This window comes from Geospiza fortis, unplaced genomic scaffold (assembly GCF_000277835.1).
Source record: "Geospiza fortis unplaced genomic scaffold, GeoFor_1.0 scaffold333, whole genome shotgun sequence".
NCBI classification, from domain to species: domain Eukaryota; kingdom Metazoa; phylum Chordata; class Aves; order Passeriformes; family Thraupidae; genus Geospiza; species Geospiza fortis.
This window is the reverse complement of record NW_005054347.1, coordinates 2,246,348-2,268,738: the sequence shown is the minus strand read 5'-3', so window position 1 is coordinate 2,268,738 and position 22,391 is coordinate 2,246,348. Positions and strand designations below refer to the sequence as shown.

Below are 22,391 nucleotides of genomic sequence, written 5' to 3'. Positions count from 1 at the left end.
GCTGAGAGCTGGCCTGTTTAATCAGACCCTTGGGACCAGCATCTTCCTCTGCAGATGCCTAAACCCCACCGACACTGTTTAAGAAACAAATCAAAAGCAAAAAAACTGGCCACTACTGGCTCTAAGAAGCTGCTTGTTTTGCCACAGGTTACACTAAGATTGCCTGGAGCTGTATACTGTATCCATGCATGAGGTTACACATTTACAAACAAATTGTTAAAATATAAACACAACTCCCAGGACAGATCTATGCTCCGCTACTCGTCCCTAATTCACTGCCTGGTGGAGCAGCTGGTGTGGGTTTGAACATCCCTGTGGCCATTCCAAAGCTGGTGTTTTCTTTCCAAACTGGAGGCAAGACTCCCACCACAACAGCTGCCATCCTATGGACTTGCTCAGGCTGAGGCCAGCCCAGGACAGCACATCATGGAGCCCAGGGATGGCTTCAGGGACAGGGAAACTCACTGGGTCACAAACAGCTTTCCCTTGCTTTTCATTCTTAGGTGACTTAAAACTATTCCACTTTTCCTAAAGCATTCAGGGGAACTGTTTGTATTTAGAACAGCTCAACCATGGGCCACTTTTCACTCTCCATGTAAACTGACTGAAGGGAAAAAAAAAAAAAGAAAAAAGGAAAAAAGATGGAAGCCCAGAAACAAAAGAAACAAACACTTCTGGTGGTTAACCTTCCATTAAAAGTACCAGAGACTGACTCTTACTAACAGAGGCAAGCCCAAAGTAAATCAGATGCACAGACCTTTTCATCTAGGAATAAAATCATTGTGGTTTTGTGCACTGGCAGAGTTATATATTCTTCTGGTTTCAGGTGTTCCAAGATCCCTCCGAATGTCACGCATATTTTGATCTGTTTCATTCCAAGATAAATTAACTAACTTCTCAGCAATCTCTTTATCATACTGATATCACCTGTGTGAACATGAACCTAGGCTGGCACAACTGATAAACAGATAAGAAACATGCTAAAATTGGTGTGACACAAATATCAATTAAGAAAGGGGAAACTATATAAACCTCAAATCTTCTTTTTTCCAAGAACTGTACATGGCATGTTACTTGAAACTTGCATAATCCTGAAGTTTACATCAGTTATTTATGCTTGAAAGAAGAGCAAGTAAGCATGGCAGATGCAATGATTTTCAGAAGAATCACAATTAAACACTTCTCAAGAAAGCTGGACACAGTTTTTCTGGATTTCAAGCTGGACACTGGAGTAAGCTACAGCCCTGATTTGCACAAAGGAAGTTCCTGTGCAAGTAACTCAAAGTTCTTCAGGAGAAAAAGGATGCAATCATTCTTAAATGTACAGCAGATTACACAAAAAGGAAAACAACTTTTACTGAATGCATGAATCTCCAGAATTTAGCAAGACAGAAGCAGAATAAGAACCCACAGTGAGTAATAAAAGTGAAATCTGCTATCCTACTGCAGTGTGTGGCAATGCCCTGGCCCTGGTTTCCAGCATTACATTTGTTTTGGGTTGGGCAAACTTGGGAAACTACAAGAAACTTCACCAAGTTATTGTGATCCCTGGCACTACTGCAAGAGTTACAGCACTGCTTTGATAGTATTTAGTAATTCATTTATGGACTTAGCTCAGAATTGTAGTAAAGGTACCAAGAAAATAGTTGCCAAAGGAGCTTTTGCTGTTCTCTCTGTGGTGGAGCCAGAGTTTCTACAACATTATCTGAACAACGCTCTCAAGTGACTTTTCAAATTGTTACAAAGAGAATTTATAATCTTTTCAGTTTTTACCTTCGTTTGCCTAATGTAGAGTTGGAGGGTTCCCCAGACTGTTTCTAATTTGGTCTAATAATCTTGCATAAATTATCAGGCTGCCTTTTCATCCATATTCTTAGCCAAAGTACACTGGCTCAGTGACAGCATTTGCATGCACTGACACTCCTGAAATGTTTCAATAATAGAACAAAGTGAGCAGTAATAGAGGAGAGGGAAAGATAGAAGAGGAAAATAATTTGACTTGAAATCTACCCAAAGATAGGAAATGTGATGAAAGCCACCAGTAGGGAGTTCAGTAGGAACAATTATCCACTCTTGAACACAATTCAGAAAACTTTGAGGGAGGCTGCACACTTTCTACAGCAAGAGGAAATCACCAGTGACATACAGAGTCTCAGAGATTCCAAGAAACTTGTTGGGGCTCTGGGGAAATGGTGGCCTGAACCAATAAATATGAACCTTCAGAAAGAGTTTTAATCAAAAGAGATAAAAACATTTTCTTATGGGAATGTGAGGAAGAGAAAAGAAGGTAAGACTTGTATATCAAAATCACAGTGATATTACAGATTATCCTTCAAGCTCACTGATATTTTTCATTTCTTCCATTCCATGCTCACTGATATTTTCCTTCATTCAGATGGATTTAGAACCTCAAGCAATCTTTCCTGCAAGATTTTCAAGATTTTCCTGGAAGTCAAACATTCTTACTGGTATAGCTTTAAGAGCAGATGGGCCACAGCAACGGAGCCCAAACACACATGCACAATAAAATATGTTCATTTGGTAGCACGAATTAAGTTTATTGCTTCTATTACAATCTTACATGCTCACGCAAATATGGTTATTTATTTGTACATTTCAAAGCTCTCCTTCCTTTTTTTTTTTCTTTTTTTTTAACAGTCCACAATTTAAAATAACTTCAGTATTCCTCAAAACAACAACAAGTTAAAAAAAGCCACCCTTAAAACAACCAAACCTGTCCTGTTCCCACTCTAACATATGATGCAGGGTACTCATATTAAAGCAAGAACACATATGCTCTTCATCATTTTTGAAGCCAGAAAGGCACATACTCAGTAAAGTCCCTTTGTCCATGTTCCAGCTTTAATTTTATAGTCTCACTTAGTTCCAAAGTCACAAAAAAGACTCTGAAGACATACTTTTCAGTCACAAAGCCTGCATGTCACATGGATTCACATACTTCATTTTAAACTCCTGAGAGAGGTCAAACATGAAAGATTTTAGCACCAAAAATGCTCTGATACAGAATCTACTGTCATGATCAGCACGTGGGAATTGCATGTATTACTATACACATTTGGTTAAAGATTAAAAATTCAACATGGGATAGAAAGAACAACCTACGTGAACTGAAGGTGAAACCATACTTCTGCCTCCTGAGCATCAGCTCCCGACACCCCTGTCCTGGTGCCCAGGCTGGCTGACAGAGCTTTTGCAGGGCCATCACCTCAGCTCTTCAATTCTCAGGCTGTACCCTTGGCAGGGTTTGTATAATCATATGGAAATTTCATAAACTGAATCAGTGAACTGGTCTGGATTAAAAATAATCTCGCACTAAATGAGTAGATGGATGGGGGAGGGAAAACTCATGTTCAGCTCCAAGGATTACTTTACTTACCCAGCTCATTGCACTGTGCACAGGCAGCTGTACTCATTCAGGTGATGGAGCAGCACGAACTCCTTAGGCAAATAGTGGGGATGCAGGAACAAAACCAGAGCCTTTTCCTTTTCTTTATCTTTTTTTTTATATCTACTCTTACATTATGCCCTGTCTACTTCAACTCGACTGCAGCAGCATGCACATTACCAGAAGTGAGGCAATGAGCTGCTGCCATTGAATTTTGTTTTCAAGTACAAAGTGTTTTGACCTCCAGCTGGTCAATCAGTGCATGAATTTCAGAGCTAGCAGTGAAGTTGTGTCAGGATTCATCTGCTCCTCTCTGGAATTACGTTCCCAAGCACTGCTCTCTACAATAAAAAATGAATGAAGGGAATCTGCCACAGAGAAATTAAGTTATATGACAACACTTTAAACAAAGCTTTAGTTACCATCACTTCAGTACCAGAGGTTTGCAACACTCTGGACATGAGTTAACAAATGCTGCTCCTTAATCCCAGCTTCCTCCTACAGACAAGGCAGGTGCAAGGGACTGAAGCAGTCAGGGTGTTGTAAAGGGCAATCCAATTGGCCCAGCTATAAACAGCACCACGAGCTCAGACAACAATCCCAGTTTGAACATTGAAAGCAAATATCTCTTAGCAGACTGTGCTGTATGTTCACTAAACCCAGCCTCTGCAAAAATATTTAGTGAGATAACATACCTGTCACCTTTAGGCCGAAGTACGAGAGATTTAAATATCTCAAACAAGTCCATGATAATAAAACAAACATGGGAATTTTACCTGCTGTATACTCTGACCCCAATTGTCACTCAAAATCGACACTAATACATACTTTTTAAAATCATCCTCTTAGTAACTGCTTTCAAATTATATATAATACCTGACACACTAACTGCAGAGGTGAAAAAGCTGAGAAAATTTTTCCAGAACCAACATATAAAGGAGAAAAAAGGTAGCACTTCATAAAATTCACAAGGAAAGAAAGGTAGGGAAGTGCAAAATATTGCCTTTGCCAGCAGTGACAGTGGAACAGCAGCTGACTGCATGGGAAGATGTGTTACTGGAAAAGCCACAGAGCTCTGCGTGGGGAGGTGCTACCCAGACACCAGAAGTGATTTGAGAGGGTGTGTGTTTTGGCTTGCATGTTTGTTTAGCCTGGGATTTACAAAACACAGAGTAAGGAGGTGACAGGAGGTAAGGGTGAGCAGCAGCAGGCTTCAATCCCCTGGCATGGCATGGGCAGGCTTTTATCAGCCTGGAGCTTGGAGAAATGGAAAACCCTGACAGCTCAACTGACCAGGGCACCAACAACTTCTCTTTTATCCTTCCTTTCCCCTCCTGTGAGTCTTGAACCCTTTTAGCCACAGTTAACCAAGAAAATGAAGGAAATTGATGATGTTCAGTACTGCTTAGAAGAAAATACACCTGTATCAACTTGTCCCTTCAAATTCAAACCTCAAGAAAGCAACAATGATATTCTCTTAGGTTTTGATGTGGTGACAGGTGGGAGGTGTGATGAAGATTCCAGGTCAGCAGCTCAGCTTCCCCAAACACCCTTTTGAGCACTGGCACCTAGGAAGTTCCTTCCAGAGCTCTGATTACAGCAGTAACTGGGACTTCAGATGTAACTGTGAGCTCTGAAACCATCTCTGTCACCATCACACACAATTCCTGAATGAATACACAGGCACAGAACAAGAGGTTTAAAGAAGGGACAGGGATTTGAATACTCCCCATGCCCAGAACAGCATCAATCCTTTTTTGAAGGAAAACAGAAAACTCTCACAGCAGTGTCTGGGACACAGGGACCCTGACTTCAGTGGAAGTCTTGAGATGTGTCCACTCTTCATTGAACACAAGCTGCTTTCACAGCTCATATTAACAAAATGAACCAGCTTAGTGTGTTTCAAAATGAGATGTACTTTATACTTAAACTTAGAAGACAAAAAAACCCTACTATCAATAACTGCAATAACTAATTCAGTATATATATATATACACACAATTTTATATATATATATATATATATATACACACACAATTTTATATATTCTAAAAAAGTAAGAGATACTGTCCACTGCACCTGAGAAGACCCCAAGCTATGCAGCAGAGGCACCACACTACAGTCAGGCAACAGTTTTGAATCCCTGTAGCAATCCTCAGTGGCACATTAATTATCCAGTCTATTCCTTCATGAGCTCTCAGGAGCCACATGAAGCTGCCATCCTTTGCCTTCCTCTGCTCTCCTTAAATAGTTAATCACAGAGCAAGTAGCCATCACCTGCACTGACAGCCCCTAAGCACTGAGCTCATGTCCTGTCACTTCAGTACAAGCCCATGCTGGGTATGGCAGTAATTCATGAGGCATGGAGACAGTCAGACATGCAGAAAGTCAGGTCCAAGCAGAGGGTTAAAAAATTCTCTTTCTGGAATATTTTTTTTTCTGAATATCTAAACAACAAAGCAGAAATGTGTGGGATGGACAGATGCTATTGTGTGCTTGTTATAAGAAGCACAGCTTCCTGAGAGGAGATATGGAAATGAATGTGGAAATACTTAGGATCAGGGGACCACATTTTTAAATTATCCTGACTCCTACTAAAGCCCTTGCTGAAGCTCCATTTCCACCCAGTCCCTATCCTCCATTTGCATATAAGAATGGGGTTTTTTTCCCTAAAGTACAAAAACTGCAAAACCATATCTGTAAAAAAGAAATGGTAAAGAAATTTTACCAAGCTCTGATGTGAAGGAGACAGGAGTCTACACTCTAAAGAAAGGTCTTCTGGTGCTGCCCTATCTACACTCCCCCAGCCTGAGGAAGTGGAGAAAGGCACAGGAGTCTGTGACCTACAAAATCAAGGGGGAACTAAACATCAGAAAAAAAACCCACAGAAGAATGACTTCAGAGAAAGCCACTGAAATTTCTGTGGCTGGCATAAATCCGTGTCATGCACTCTCTGCTGATATGAAAGCTTTAAAATTTTTGAACTTTATGTACAAAGAAGCAATTCAGCATGAAAATATAAACCCAGAAGACTTTACAGGAGAGCTGTTTATCGCCTGAGTGATGAGCAGGCTACAGTATTGAAAAATAAGAGGGGGGAAAATATGACTGTAAAGAAACTACCAATTGATAATCAATAGAAGTTCACACCAGAATAATCAAACAAACCAGACTGATTTTATATCTGAATTGACTTTTAAAGGTTTGTGATTCATATCAGGCTATTTCTTAGCACCAGTTGACTAGAAAGTGCTTACAATCTTATCCTTGGTGCAAAAACAGTCTTATGTATCTGAATCACAAATCATAAATTCACTCTTTTGGTCACAACACCAACAGATTTGTTGTGTATTGAACTTCTCCTTTCTCCCTTACTCTGAAATACTTTCAGATACTCTTTAAATAATTCTTTGCCATGTTCCCCTACCACACACAGATACACAAGTCTGCAGGCTGCAGACATTCCCACTCCATTTACCGCCTCCTCTAATTTTTAGTATTAGCTGCCAAATTACAAGAGCTTGTGGTTGGAAAATTGCAGCTGAGTATTGAGTAGCTGAACTGTCCTAGGCTGGCATGCCAGCCACAAACTGTGGGCAGAGATCTCTTTTCTCATTTGATAAAGAATAGGGCATAGAAAGAGCTGTACACAGGCAGCATCGTTTCCACAGCAAGGCCAGACACGCAGGAGACTGCAGTGTTACCACTGCAAATACAAGTTAGTGCCTTCTACAAAAAGGTCAAAGCATTAACTCCAGACTTGTAGGTGACCTCAGACCAACTAAAATAGTGTAATTCACTGAACATAGTAGTCTAATTCACCGACCTACTGATGCCATTCTACCAAACACACTTGCCATTTCGTTTGTCTCATTCTGAAACCAGTAACTTCACTTCAGGCACTTTGAGTCATTATCTGCTGTTGAGAGATTTGCAAGAGGCAGAATCTTATTGTCCTGGAAAGTGAGAAATTAGATAGCTCCTTCATTTTCAGTGAGCAGCAGCCCAGTTGGCCAGACCTTACACTGGGATGCAGTACTGAGATCATGCACCCACTTCTCTTGGTGTGAAGCCACTGTCGTGACTTAGATTACAGCATGTTTTTCTGAAGCTATGTCACTCTGCCTTTAAGGCACAATCATTAAAAAGCCCAGAAAAGAAAGGCATGGGTGCAGGGGATTAGACCAGACATCCATTTTGTCCAACACCTGATGTCTGAGTCCATGGGACAACACTCCAGTCAAAAGCCTAAGAAAGAGGGACTACATCAAGCTACATGATGCCCTCAACATCCATTTAGGATGTAACTTAGAGAGTTCCATACCTGAATACTTAAGAGTATATTTTATTTTTTAAAATCTTTTGCCTACTATGGAGCCCATTTGCAGAAAAATATAAGTGGAAATAGCATGAAATAGTACTTACCTTGATTTATTTTAAACCTGGAGCACACTATTTGCATTTAATATATCCAAATCTTGTCAAACCACATCATTCACTGTGTTATAGAGGCTCGCAAACACCCTCTGCTAGCTGTACTTCATAGACTATAACTAAGGCACAACTAAGTCCTCCACACACCACAAACTATCAGATCAGTCTTCTCCACAAACACTATCTTATCTCTATCAGAACTGAATTTGGCCAGCCATTTTCTTGCCCCACCACTTACCACTGTGAGATCCCTCTGACATTCCTCACAGTCAGTTCTTGGTCTTACCACCTGGAAAAATGTGTTAGTGCTTCATTACTTATCCTCCATTCCAGGCAGTTTATGGGCACTTGGAACAGCACAGATCCCAGCATACTTTCTTCCAGAAGACTCCAGAAGTAACATCCTTGTACTGTCCAATCTTATCTTTTCTACAGTTTTCATAGGTAAATAGTTTTCACTATTTACCTAGTCACTATCTAATCACTACAGCATTTCACCAGTTTAACTTTCCAAAAATCTTTCAAACAGCAAATGTTTGGTTGGTTTTGGTTTTTTTGGCAGGGGTTTGTTTGCTTGGGGGTTTTTTGTACGTGTGTATTATGGGTTTTTTTTAAGAAATCCAGATGTATTGTATTAGTTAAATCACCTTTATCAAATGCTGATCCAGTCATTGAAACACAACAAACAGATTTACAGGGCAGAAGCTCCTGCTGCAGAAGACAACTTGTCTCCTCTTTATCTGTGAAGAAACACTAATTCTATTATTTTTTTTTGGGTTCTAAGAAGAGCCTGATAGAGAAACCAGGCTTGCTCTTAGCTTCCACTTTCCCAATGAACCTCCCAGAGCCTTCTTGAAAAGCCCAGCACGTTTACTGCTTTTCATTCCTCCATTCTAAGCCCAATTTAAGCAATGATTACACACAACCGTGTGTAACTCAGCAACTTCAACACCGAGTTCCTCACAAAATGAGAACTTTTCCTAGCAATTCTTTGTGTTGGAATTCACTCCAAAACGTCAAGCTTCTGTCACATTCCCCCAGCCTGTCCCCTGGAAATGAAGGGTCCACATGGGAACTGTTCTGCAGTGAATAGTAATGCAAATAACTCCTCTGCACCAGCTTTACCTTCCCTCAGCTCACATGTAATATTAGGAACCTCTATCAGCTCATCGGGATCTCTGACAGGCTTTCTGCCTTTGACAGTTAGATAAAAAGCTTTATTATTTTTTAAAGTCTCTACAAAGTTGTTCCTCAACATTTTTTTTGCTCTACCTCATTATGGTTTATATTTAACTTGCCAAAGTTAATGCTCTTTCCTACTCTCCTCATTTGGATACAACTTCTGCTTCAGAAAGATGACTTATTTCTAGGAGTCTTGTTTACTTTACTGTTTAAGCAAGTCGTTGTTCATTTTTGTGGCTTTTCTTCCATCTCTTATTTCCTCTCCCTTCTCACACTTTACCATTGAAACTGGACACAGTAGTCTAGAAATCTTGGATTGAGAGGTTTTGTATTTTAATTTTAAGTCAGTGTTTCACACAAAATTCTCAACTTTTTTGTGCACATATGAAATAGCACTTAAGAAATGGTATTTTGTTAAGATGACATGAAGATTTCTCTGCCTGTTTCCAAGATAGAGGGGTTTTTTTTCTATCTTGAAGGTAAAATCTGTATTTGTTCCTCCCAGATGTTTTATTTCATGTTGGATATATTAACAAACATTTTGTTGGACTGTGGCCATTTAAATCAGGTAATCCAGATTGTTCTCTAGAAATAACTGACCCTTTATTTAGTACTCACAACCTAGGATTTTTTCCAGATAGGATTACTGATGAAGGGATAAAGCATTGCTAGAATGAGAAGTGATTGACTGAGGACCTCATTAAAGCAAGCAAATAAAAAAAACAAACAAACATTGTTTCCTTACCATCAACCACACTTTGGTATTTCTCAGGCCATTGCTCTTTAATCCATCCAGCACTTACTTATGCTTGCTAAAGTCTGAATTCTCATTTTTACCAGTAAAAAAAGCACTTACCAAGAAGAGCTACATCCTCTGAGAAATACTTATTCTATTTCAACTATTATCACCATATTTTGCCTATCCACATTTAAAATTGCACTAAAAAGTCAGAAACCTTAAAATGGGAAAACATTTATTCATTTTATTCATGCTTGAAAACAGCCAAACCAACTTTATCCAAATATTAAAAACACCCAACAAAACCACACATTTTACCACAAAGACCGCGCCTAAAAAACGTCAGTTGTAGAGATGATGGTTTCCTAATGACACAATCAACTGAAAACAGAAGCTAGAATAAAAAAAATCATGCAGCTCCAATCTTTAAATGAACAGGCATGATAATTTGGCTTTAAGAGTTCTAAATATATTGAATACCTTGGCTTAGTATTACTAACTTTCATAGTTCTCTGAGTACAAGGAAAGTTGCAGAAGAGAAGGAATTTTAAGTGTAGCAATTTTTTTTTCAGAACTACTGGTCAGCCATCCTTGCAGCAGAACTGGGTAAAATAATTAAATGTCCAACACTGAATTCAATTTGTAAATAAATCAAAGATGTCACAGGAAAAAATGTCAACATTAGTTAAGTTTTAGGGTCCATGCTAAACAAGCACCTGAACATAAATACCTGGTGAGTTGCTGTCTTTAAAATTGTGAATACAATTTTTCAGTGTATGAACACTTGCTTTGACTAGAGACACGTTTGTACCTCTTTGCATGGAATTAGTCCAATGCAGTCAGCTACTGGGAGGTGACTGAACAGAGATCTGCTAGCAGCTTCTGAGGGAGAGAGTCAGTATCACTTCAGATTCTAGGAGGCTAAAAAGCTCCTTCTCAAAGCCAAAGTCTTTTTAAAATTAAAATAAGATTAATAGTTTTGTAATAATGAGTTCATCCTACTCTCTACTATTTACATTTAATATGTACACAAACACTGATTTAAAAGCACTCACTTTCAGTTCTAATATTTATACTCTACCCAGAGTTCCAAAATTCTCACAGAAAATAATACTGATAATTGTTTGGTTTACACTGGTGATGGAGAACTTCAGTGTTTTGTTGTGTTTTGTTTTTAAGGCATGTCTGTAGTATCTACTGGTTACAAGGCAATGTCAGATGTATTTTTTTTTTTATTTTAAAAAAGCTTCCAGTCACCATGCTTGTCAACAAAAACAAAGACAGAAGATACCACCAGTTTCAGGCTTGGCTTGAAGGCCATGATCACTCAACCTAACTTTTAGATGCACGGGTCATGGAAATTCCCTCCTCAAAAGAAATAAAATATCTCTTTTGGAAAAGTGCCAGTTATGTTAAGAAGTCCATAATCTCTTTTGCCAAAGAGATCATTGCACTAGAGCATCTCTTCCACGTGAACAAGAAGCTTGTACAATGGTCAAACTGTTTGGTCAAATTTTCCATTCAATGCACCAAACTGAAATCCTTGAGCCTCAACAGATTAATGTTCCTGCCAATCAATCTTCTGAACTGTCTCCCACCAATTCTATAAACTCCAGGCACCTGAGGGATGCTTTATCCTGTTCTCCCAAGAACAAGAAACCCCAAAACCAATGACAGCAAAACATCACACTTTACTATCTACTCCAGATAACTTAATCATGACCAAAGCTCCCCAGGCATTGCATCATCTGGTACTAGCAGTGAGCCTGACCACACGTTTGTATCATGCACTGACAACATAATTTGTTTTATTACTCAACACCCGTGAGTCTCTACTCTTTGAGCAAAGTCCTCGTCAGACTGAAGTCAACTAAGCCATTGCCACTGACCACTCAAACTGTTCAGAATTTCAGCACTGGTCTCTCCATGAACCAATCAAGTGACAGAGTAATGACACTTTTCAAGACAAACTCTGCCTATCACCCCCTTGAAGCATGAGAAGTCGTCAGAGGAAGTGGGGAAAAACTCCCACAGTGATTACTTACTTTGGGAAGATGACAGTCATGAGCGCTGATGCATAGCCTGGCTTGCACATTCCCTCAGAGAAATTGGCATACTTTGATGCCAGTTCTGGAGGCCTGTGAAAAAACAAGTACAGAATCAGGACTCTCCTGGCTATGAACTAGTTTTTGCAATCATCCAAGTAATTTTTCTCCTCAGCTTTGCAGAAAAGAGCCGCAGGGAGTAATTGCAAACACAGACCATTATTTATTTGTTGCACTATGGCATCACAGAAGAACAACAAACAAAGCAGAGAGGTAAAGATATCTGAAATACCACTAAACCACTGGTTTTGCTGAAAGATTTTCATAGCTAGAAAGGTAAAGCTCCTGGAAGAAAAATATCAATAATCATTTTAGACTTCAACCTTTCAAAAGGAAAAAAGACATAAACAGCACTTTGCTTTGGCTATTTTTCTAAGTTATGATCAAAGTTACAATTATAGAAAAGTATTATTTAGAAGATTACTTGAAGATAGTTCCAGGAATTTGAAACAAAGCTTCAAGCAGTATTAGCAGGGTATCATCAAGGGATGAATGCTTTCAGTATTTGAAGAGATGACATTGCTGCTGCTTTGTTGAGGTGTGTCTTAATTCAGCTTGGCTAGTAACTCTTGAGCCAAATTTAGAATATGTGAGTGTTTTTTCATTCAGTTGCTGTACAGAAACAAGAGTAGCAACTCAATTAAAGATATTTCAGTCGAGCACATGCATTTACCATGGGTCTACTTAGTTACCTGAAAAAAAACCATTTAATTTTGTGTCCCCTATTCACCACCTGCAAAATTTTTACGTTCATCCATTTCATTAAAGCATTACAAGGGTAATTAATTCACTCGTGCTTTCAAAGTAACATTAGCTATCTTAGTGTCAGCCATAATATGAGGATTGTTAATATTCCTTCAAAGAACAACCAAGAAAGCATTTACAGTTCCACGCTCAACATTCAGTGGAAGCTGCAGACTCATCGATAACAATTCTTGCTGCATCATTATCAGCAACAGGCAAGTAATGAAAGGTTTCTTCCTCCAGTTCAACAGTAGCACTCAAATGAAGATGACAATGCAGCCCCACAGAGTAGAACCACAAAATCATTTCTGAGGAGCCTGTTATTATCCCAATCATGTTCTTTCCCAGGCATCACCATTATCACTTAACCAGCAAACTACTACTACCTGCAATGAATGTGGATTCAGAGTTTCGAAATTACATATAGGAAGGACAATAACTCCATGCTGAACTGGTAGTAACTATTTTTCTTATACTGGTCTTGCATTACCTCTCAAGAGGCCAGTAGTCAGTTCCAAATGGATGGACAATAGATGGACAATTAATTTTACAATTAGCTGCATAAACTAGCTCCTAGACTGTAGGAGAATGGTCTCTATGTATACAGAACCCCTGCAATTCCGCATATATACATACATACAGAACCTCTGTGGCTCTTAAAGAATAAAATCTATTTCTGCTGAATAAAAATCTAAACCTTCAACAGCTGGAAAAGAAAAGAAATGAGAGAAGATAAATAGTCATTGTAAGTATTCAATTTCATAAGACTTTTTAAGCTAAAATGCACCATAAAAAGCTTAAGAACACAGATCCTATTTAATTCTGCCACAGGTATCCTGCATGGTTATGGTCCAAATATGCAGTATTTTACCACCAAAATTCCTCATCTGTAGGATGGAAGAACAATACATTTAGCCATTTACACTGCCAATTATTTACAAAAAAGTATAGATATCTCTAAATATATGATATAGACATGGAGAGAAAGAGAGAGGTGTAATATTATCTAGCACAACCCAAATCCATGAGTTTGATTTCCATAGGTGATGATGCGATATCATAATACATTTCTTTAAATGAGAGCAATGAGAAAACATCTGAGAAAGGAGAATCCAAAATGATTTGCATTCTTACACCGGTCAGGATCTCTTTATAAATAGGCACATGAAGGACTGACAAAACAAAAGGCTTTAATGATGCTAAGGTATATTATATCCCTTTCTGACACAGTCAAAAGGGACAGTAGGATGTATTGATCACAGCTTCTTGAAGCATTTCAGATATGAAGAAATGTGGGAAATTTTAACTTTTTTCAACCAAACCTAAGCTTGCGAGAATTTTAATTTTTAGGCAAAATACAGAAACCCCTAATACCAAAACCTCCAAAAACAAGTAAAAAGCAACTGGAATTTATCTGCAGCCACCACAGTAGTGAGTCATTGCTGGCAAACTTGTATAACTATTTCAACAGCAGGCCTGTCTCAAATGACCCCAGTGGTCACACAAAATATCTTGTGCCACAAACACAGGCATTTTTCTCTTTTCTGATTTAATGGTGCTTTCATTATCAAATTAAAACGTCACTCAGATGCCCATCATGGTGTTTCTGCACAAGAATAGCAGGCTGAGACCCTCCTGCATGTGAGCCCCCCGCATGCCAATCGCTGCATACTGATGGAGGGGAGCTGTCAGTACAAACCCACAAAGACTCTCAGAGCTGCTAAAGCCCCCAGGCCGAGCTGTTAACATTTCTTGGATGTGATGAAGTTCATGATCCAAAGTGCCAGAGGCAGAACAGTTCTCTAAGCCAACCATAGCTGCCATCTCATATCATTCAACATTTGCTCATCTCCTTTCTCGGTGCCGCATTTTGAGTCACCCATCTACAGAAAACTAGAAAGGGACACTCTACATTTTAAATCCATCTAAGGACATGTTTTATTTGTTCAATCTCTTTGAAATAGGCATTGCATACTGTCACTGCCAATATGCTCATAATGATAAGCTCCTAGTAGGTGTAACCCAGAGCAAATTTAGAGTAAGGCTGGGTGCAGCCTTGCTGTTTACCATTCTGCTACCATATGAAGCTATCCAAGTTAACTTCATTTTAGATACATACATTTGCTTTGCGGGTATTTTTTCCTGCAAGATCCACAAATCTTTCAGAGATCAGTGTTCCGTAAATCAGGGTGTAAAACATCCTCCATGAAGCATCCCATAGAGTACTACACATCTTTCAAACAAATCCAACTTTGAAAAATCACACTGTGTTTGTAGCTATGTGGTTCTGTAATAAAAGAACTGCACAGAACTGAAGTCTACAAATGAGCACCATCTTTGTATTTGATGACAATGTATCTACTACACTGCTGCATATATTGGTGCCTCTTTGACAATGCTTTTATTTCCAAATGGGAAAACCAAACACTTTTACTTTCTTAGTGCTTTAGAAGCTAGTAAATAGCTTCATCTCACTAGCCCCATTACTGTGCCTGGATTCCAAGGCCATCCTGAGAAGCCAGCCAGCCAGGAGCATCATGACACTTATGACAGAAGGGTGCAAATCTCCCCTACATCTTCCAGGTCCAGATACATTATTCCATCTCTCAATGCTCATGCTGGGCTGAGGTAGCTAAAGAGCTAGTGGAGACAGCAGAAATAATGCAATTAGATGACACTGTGAACCCTTTAAATTTTGCTCAGATTTTGTGCAGGAAAAACCCGGTAAAGTAAAAAATTTCTTCAGAATAAATGAGAAAAACAAGTCACAGTCAGTAACTGTAAACATCTGCTGTTTTTAAACAAGTGCCTGCATGAGGGTGAAGTTAAAGGGAAGTAATTGGCTTATTCCACTGAAGAGAAAATGCACTCTTGCTTTTTTTTCTGACTTTTCTCTTATGAGACCAGCAGATATCCTGAATTCTTATGATATTCTGTGCTTCTCTACACTGTTATGTGGACATCAATCTCAACAAAATTTCACAATTTGGATAAGTTAAAAATCCAGCTGCTTTCAGAGGATTTAGAAAAAGTAACAAGATTTTTCCTTCTGCTTGCATTTGGCAGATGTGTGTCTCCTTTTAATCTCAAATATGAAAACGTCACCATGGTTAATTCCTTCATCGTGTCCTGATCAGGGACAGCATGTCATCCTCATAGACTGGAATCTAAATCCTTTTAAAAAAAGAAATTAGTAATACAACTCAGTGTTTAGATTACTAAAAAAATGACCACAACTAAGCTAATGTAATTGAATATTACAAAATCTACTTGAAGAGACAGATTTTGCTGCTTTGCCTTTCACATGGAATTTAAACTGCAGCTTGTAAAAATCAAAAACTTCATCTACTTGAGATCATCTTATTTGAGGACTGATGTCTCTTCCTGTTACTCTTGCACACAAAATATATGAACTGACACATTTCTCAAACAAGTAAAGGAGTCCTTGGCAACGTGCTCTCTAGGCTGATCCTTCTCCTTGGGGTTTCTTTCTCTTTGGTTCAAAATAAACAGGGTCTTATGCCTACAAAGCAGTTCTACAAAGCTTTTGTCATGATACAGGAAGAATGAATAGGAGCTGGAATGAGAACATGAAATGAAGGCGTATAAAACATAGTGAGGTACTATGGAACAATAATGAAATATTAGCACATAATTTGGCAGATCACTAAATCAAAGCAGTTAATACTGAGACCACATAGCTACACCCTGTAAGATTCAGAGCATTTTAATTTAGGTAGGACTCCCTGGTTCAGATGTATCCACCATATTCAGTCATGGCTCAGTGTTGGCCAAAGGACAATTTTGTAGACTCCTGGAATAAAACTCTCTGCTCAGTTTCCCTCAGTTACTGCTACTCAGCCTGAGGAAGAGAAGTCATTTACATTCACCTCCAGGGTAGTCAATCCCATACACCAGGGCACTGAAAAATGCATCTCCATCTCTGCCTTCATAAGTAGAGTTGTGACCATCATGTCACTCTGAATGGAAGACACCACCACAAAACCCTCCCCTGGGTACATGGCTGGAGATCCACATTCACCAGTGTGGCTTGGGAAACACTGAACCAGAATTTTAAGAAGCTCCAATTACAGTTCTTACAAGTTTGCAAACTTGGGTTCAAAGCATTACACAGCCTGATCATTTGATATTTGCTATTTTCCAGCTGAGGAAAAAGTAAACAAATGAAAGGAATTAGTAGAAAGAAGAGGAAAGGCAAAATGCTTACATTGAAAGAGATGGGAACTGCATCTACTGCCCTATAGCCAGCAAAAGAAATGTAAATATTTTAAATGCTACTCCAGCATGTAAGCAAGTTCCCCAGGGAGGTTGTATGGCCAAATACAAGGAACGATGATCCAAATCCCTGTTTCTAAAAAGACATGATGAATGGTTAATTCTGCTTCTCTATCAAGAGCTGTGGCTTCTCACGAAATTAATTTACAAGGATAATCAACACATAGTTCTATTTATTTATTTGGACTACTCAAGAACAGCAGCTGAAGAAGATTAGGTTACATTAAATTGGTCCAGGAAAACAAAGTTTTGAAGACATTCCACCAAAACCCACGACCTACCTTCACATCCCTGAAGGAAGAGGTGACACGAAGCCAGTTCTGCCCTTGGGAAGTGCAGGGCAGGCAGAGGGGCAGGGACAGCTCAGAGCAGTGACACTGCAATGCCACTCACCCTCTGAAATGCCATCTTTGCACAAACACACTGAAAGGGCTTCCACCCACAAAAAAGTCATGAGGATCCTACTTCCTTACTAAATTCCATTCCTGGTCTTTGCAATAGTAGAAAATGGACCACTAGGCAGAAGAAGTAATTTCAGATTAGTCCCAGCCATGCTAAATACATAAACATCTTAAGAAATACAGCTGTAAGTGATTTCTCTATCAGAAAGGAATATCTCATTGTACCATCCCTTATGGTTCCAAGGACCAAGAACCCTGCCTGGAGCTTCTCAAGTAACAACCTTTTATCAGTGCCAAAAAAGGGTTGAGATTCTTGTGGAAAAAAGAATTAAAAGCTTTCAAGGTAGACAGTTTGTATTTGTTTAAGTAAGTAAATAAAGAAACAAGTCCTGAGGCTAACAAAAAACAGATTTAAAGGATAAAGATAAGAAATGCAACCAAAGTCCATGGCACATTTTGTATGTGACCTCATGCTGCATACTCCTCCAAGATTGAGTAATATCCTCGATCTCCTTTGGTTTCTGTAAACTTTCCCTTGAAAAAAAAATCTGTTTAGGTTACATCTTACCTTCAAGACTAGTAGCCCAGAGAAAAAGCAGGACTGTGTTCAAATAGACACAGATGAGGACCAAAGAAAACATTCCATTTCAGGTTAGCTTGTATTTTTAAAGAAACATGGAAAGGAAAAAACAGTTGGCTAAAATATCAATTATTAGACTAAACAAAAAGCATGAAACCCAGAAATTTTATTTTCACAGAAGGCAGCTGTTTACCAAAGAAAGACAAAAAAATGAAGATGACTGCTCCCTGAGTTTTTGATTATTTACTAATCTTTGGACAAAAAACATATAACTTAATGATGAAGTAACTTGCTGACAATCAACACAATTCCCCAATGTATATTACTAGACTTTGACCTATTCTAGTTTCCATAAGTTCAAAATTCCTGGGTTTCCATCCTCAGTGATAAGTATCAGCATTCTGGTTTTACAGATAGGCTAACCTAATGGAGGATAACCACACTGTTTGGAGATGGGATGTGTTAGGACTCAGTAGCCAATAAAAACTCTCTCATCAGTCAGTTGGGATTCCTAGCTCAACTCCTTTTTCAAGAACCTTCTAAAGAATGTCTCCGTTTCTCCAAAGCCAGGAACTAGAGTGCACCCTGATATTGGGCCATGTATTCTCAAAGCCTGCAGAAACTAAATGCTGTGATTAGCTATTTAAAAGCCTCTTAAAAACAACTGTTAGTGCAATGGCCATAAAAAAATGAAGCAACTACAAGCCCAATAGGAAATAAAATGCTTACCTATCACATCGATTTTTGCCACACAAAGGAATGAAGGAAGATAAATTGCAGTGTCATAATTTTGTTGCTGTAACCCATAAATCTTCCTCACCAACACTCATCTGTTACATCTACAAATAGGCAATGCTTTCTTTGGACAAGAAACAGAGTTTTTCTACTTGTAGTATAATGAACCCAGCAGTGTAGGTCCAGAAGAGACAAACAAGTGCTAAAGAGATGAGAATAAATAATTCAATCCAATTAGAATCCAGGAATCCTCTGCTCAAACTAACAGGAATCAGTACATCTGAAAACAAAGATACTTCCCCAAAGCCTATAGCTGGGGGGGAAAAAAAAGGTCACCTAAGAATTCCTGGAGCAGCATAGCCAAAATTACAGTTATATGTCTGTGGATAATACACTTCAGTAGATTTGAGTGTCCAGTGCCTAGCAGTTCTAAATGCCACATGAGAACATCAGTCACACTAAGGTTTTAATCACTAAATCTTCCTTCAGAAAAATGTAGTTCATTTCATTGTAGAATGCACCAGGCTATGGACTCAGCATTTTGCTAGGTGTAGAAAACAGCAGAATAATATGGAATAAGTCAACTGTGATTTACTATTTCCTATATCATTGAAACATCAAGTATAAATACCCTGAAGATAGCAAAGAAAGCCCTTGTATAACACACAGTTAATAAGCAGATTTCTCCACATCAGTATGTTACAGACACCAGATATATAAATGGGATCCAGAGCTATTAAGAAGTTTTACAGCATCCCTAACTTGGGAACCCTAAAGCTTCTTCCCCTCAGAAGCTGGAGAGCAGACCCTGGAGCAAGGACAGTGTCACAGTTGTGTATTTTTCTCCTTCCCTAAACTAGGGGAACACTTTGAGACAAGATAATGGAGCAGGTGAGTCTTTGGTCTGGCCATTTCTATTTTCCAAAAGAAGTTCAACCCTTTCTGTTACAGCAGCAGATCTATTGCACAGACAGCTGGAAGACACCAAACCTTAGGGGAATGAACTCCACTTGGAAAGATCTCTCACAGCAACTGACAGAGATGGAAATCTAACATGAACACTTCACAACATCCTCCCTTTTCAGTTTCTTCAGTGACTTTCCAGGGCTAAAGGTGATAAAAGCTGCCCTTTAAACTCTTCTTTGGAAGGTCTGGAGAGCCTGGGAAAAAATAACAATTTAACTCCTCTAAACAAAAGAAAAAACCCAACTTGACATGGCAAGGGTGCTTCCCCCCCTCTCCAGACTGGATTGAAATTCAGAGAAAAAAACCACTGGTCAGTGAATAAAGTGCTCTAGATGGTATGCAGAGGTGACCTCACAATTGGGGAATGTGGTTTAACAGTAGTTTTACAAAATGCTGTATATAGTCATGAGGTTTTGAATATTCCTCACTCCTCTTTCTGAAACAGTAGTCCAAAGGAGGCTGTCTCCACTGACCTATATTAGAGACAGATGTCATGAATTCAAGCAGACATCAATTAATTTAGTAAGTGCCACACTGAAACCTTAAGAAGAACACTACGGGAGGAAAAATATTTCCTCCAGAAACTTTGCTGCAAATACAGAGCACAACCCTGTCCTGGAAGAACCCTTGCAGTTACTGTGACTAAAAGTGCCCTCAAAAAACTAAACAAAATCCAAACTGCTTTAGGGAAAATAGAGAATAGCTGCAACCTTTAACAGTAAGAACAGCTGCAGAATCACTCAGATCAAAAAACCCCTGCTGTTTACTCCATACATTGTTCTAGTGAATGTTCTTCTGCTAAGATAAATGCCTTTTTTTTCCTTCCTTGACTTCAAAGAGCAGCTGTTTGTCTGAAAAGGCTGCCTAACCAACTGCCCAAACTGCCACAGGTAAGCACCATGAGTCAGAGAACTCAATAAAGTTTGTTTCAAAGAACTGTGCATAGTCCAATTAATCAGACTGTCCTTCATCTTGTATCATCATAACTCCACTGAACACCAGCCCTAGATCAGGTGGTTATTCATGGCTCTGAGACAGAGAGAAATGTTTTTTCCAAATTGTTTGGAGAAAAGGCTAAAGGAGAGCTCCAAGGCTGAGCCATAGGCTTCCCTTGTTAACAAGACAAAGCCTACCCTCACCTTGTTAATTCACCAAAATAGCAACACTTGACAAAATCATCTGAGCCAAGTTCCAAGATGTTAAAATACAGCTTTGACTCCTGTACAGATCAAGAGTCCCTGACTCAAACAGTCCAGTGACACAAGCACCTTTGGGAATTTTTGCCTTCAATGATATAGAAAGGGTCACTAACAGAAGATGAAAGGGGACAGGAGGAAGGCACCTGACATTTTGCAGCTGTACAGGACACCACTCACAGTTTTGAGGTCTTCAAGATTAACTCTTTTAAGGAGCCAGGGAGAAGATATTTCTAAGTAGAATTTAGAAGTCTGAAATCAACCAGAATTATTCAAACACATTCAATATGGAAATTTAAAACACTGCTTGTTGGCTTTTCAGTTTATTCTTTGATGAGTTGGAACAGATTGCATGGCAGACAAGGCAGGAACAGTACATACATGTTCTCAGTTTTCTGTCCCTCCCTTTGTGGTCCTGAGTCTGATTTCTTAGAGCAGGAGTGGGGCTGCAAGCTAGTGTTAGCAGTAGCATTTCTGCCTGTTTTAATTTCTGCTGTGAACTGGGAAAGAATCACATGAGCTTCTCTGTAATGTTACAGTAAAAAGTATTTCATTACAATTAATTTAACTGCCTGGTTTTCTCAAAAGCAAATAGAGAAAATCTCACCTCAGCCTCACAATTTATTTAAACACCCATAACCTCAAAAACATCTTACAGCGACAACTGCTATATATGACTCCTTCTCCAAACATGTCACATCAGACACAGCTGCCATTAACCTTCCTGCTGCAAAGTAGCCTTGATCACATTTTGTTTATTGCAATGGGAGCATCACACCCTATCACCTCTTCCACCAGTCCTAGTCAGGTCTGGGGTCCTTTGGAGTACTTCTCCAGGGCAGATTTCTCAAGGATGCCAGCAGCAACATCATGCTTCCTGAAGGAAAAAGCACATCCTAAATTTATCAATCTAATCAAAACTTACCTTGTCCTTCAGTCCTTGAACAATAAAATAAAGTGGTCTTTACTCATCACAACTTACTATCAGGTTTCCAGTCTTAAGACTGAGAACAGACCAAGTAAAATAAAATATCTCTTGGATTATATTTAACAGGGTTCCTTCAATCCCCTTCATTGCTCTCTTCTGCTAGACAGCCCTCAAGCACAACAATAAGGCTTCTTCCATTCTCACAGCATAATAAGATATTGTTTTCTTACCTAACAGATGCTAATCACAGCTGTTAAAAGTAGGTCTTGGTTTTACTGTCCTTCCTCAGCACACAAGAAGTCTGTATGTGTTTGTTCCACTAAACTCTTTCCTGCCTTGATGACCTACTACACACTCTTAAAATTTATGTATGGCAATCTCTGCAGAATGAGGCAGACAGCAAAGCTTTGGTGTCTCTTGTCACATGATAGCAATGCAGAAGAAAAAATTAGAGGCAGACTGAGTATACTATATATATATCTCTTCCCAAACACTCCACTTACAAAACCTCCTCAGAGCCAGCTTATAAATTAAGGGCTGGCAACTGAGTTATGTCTGGGTACCATAGCAAGAGTGCTCTTCAGAGTAAGTGACAAGGTTCAGAGGAAGGCTTGATAAAATAGATAATATTCACCTGTTGGAATACACTTGATTCCCACTCAATCATCTGATGAGGGTT

The 22,391-nt window shown here is 39.0% G+C and overlaps 1 protein-coding gene across 7 annotated transcripts in view; it reads right to left on the bottom strand.

Moving 5' to 3' along the window:
• Positions 1-22,391, bottom strand: part of ST3GAL3 (ST3 beta-galactoside alpha-2,3-sialyltransferase 3) — a 176,022-nt gene that overhangs the window by 96,671 nt on the left and 56,960 nt on the right. For all 7 annotated transcript variants that reach the window (XR_004081944.1, XM_005423104.2, XM_031058694.1 and 4 more), the window contains one exon: positions 11,807-11,899. Coding sequence is in view for 6 of the 7 variants with exons in the window: in XM_005423104.2 (XP_005423161.1) it covers positions 11,807-11,899 (93 nt within the window). In the remaining variant the exon portion in view is untranslated. The remainder of the gene's footprint in view (positions 1-11,806; positions 11,900-22,391) is intronic.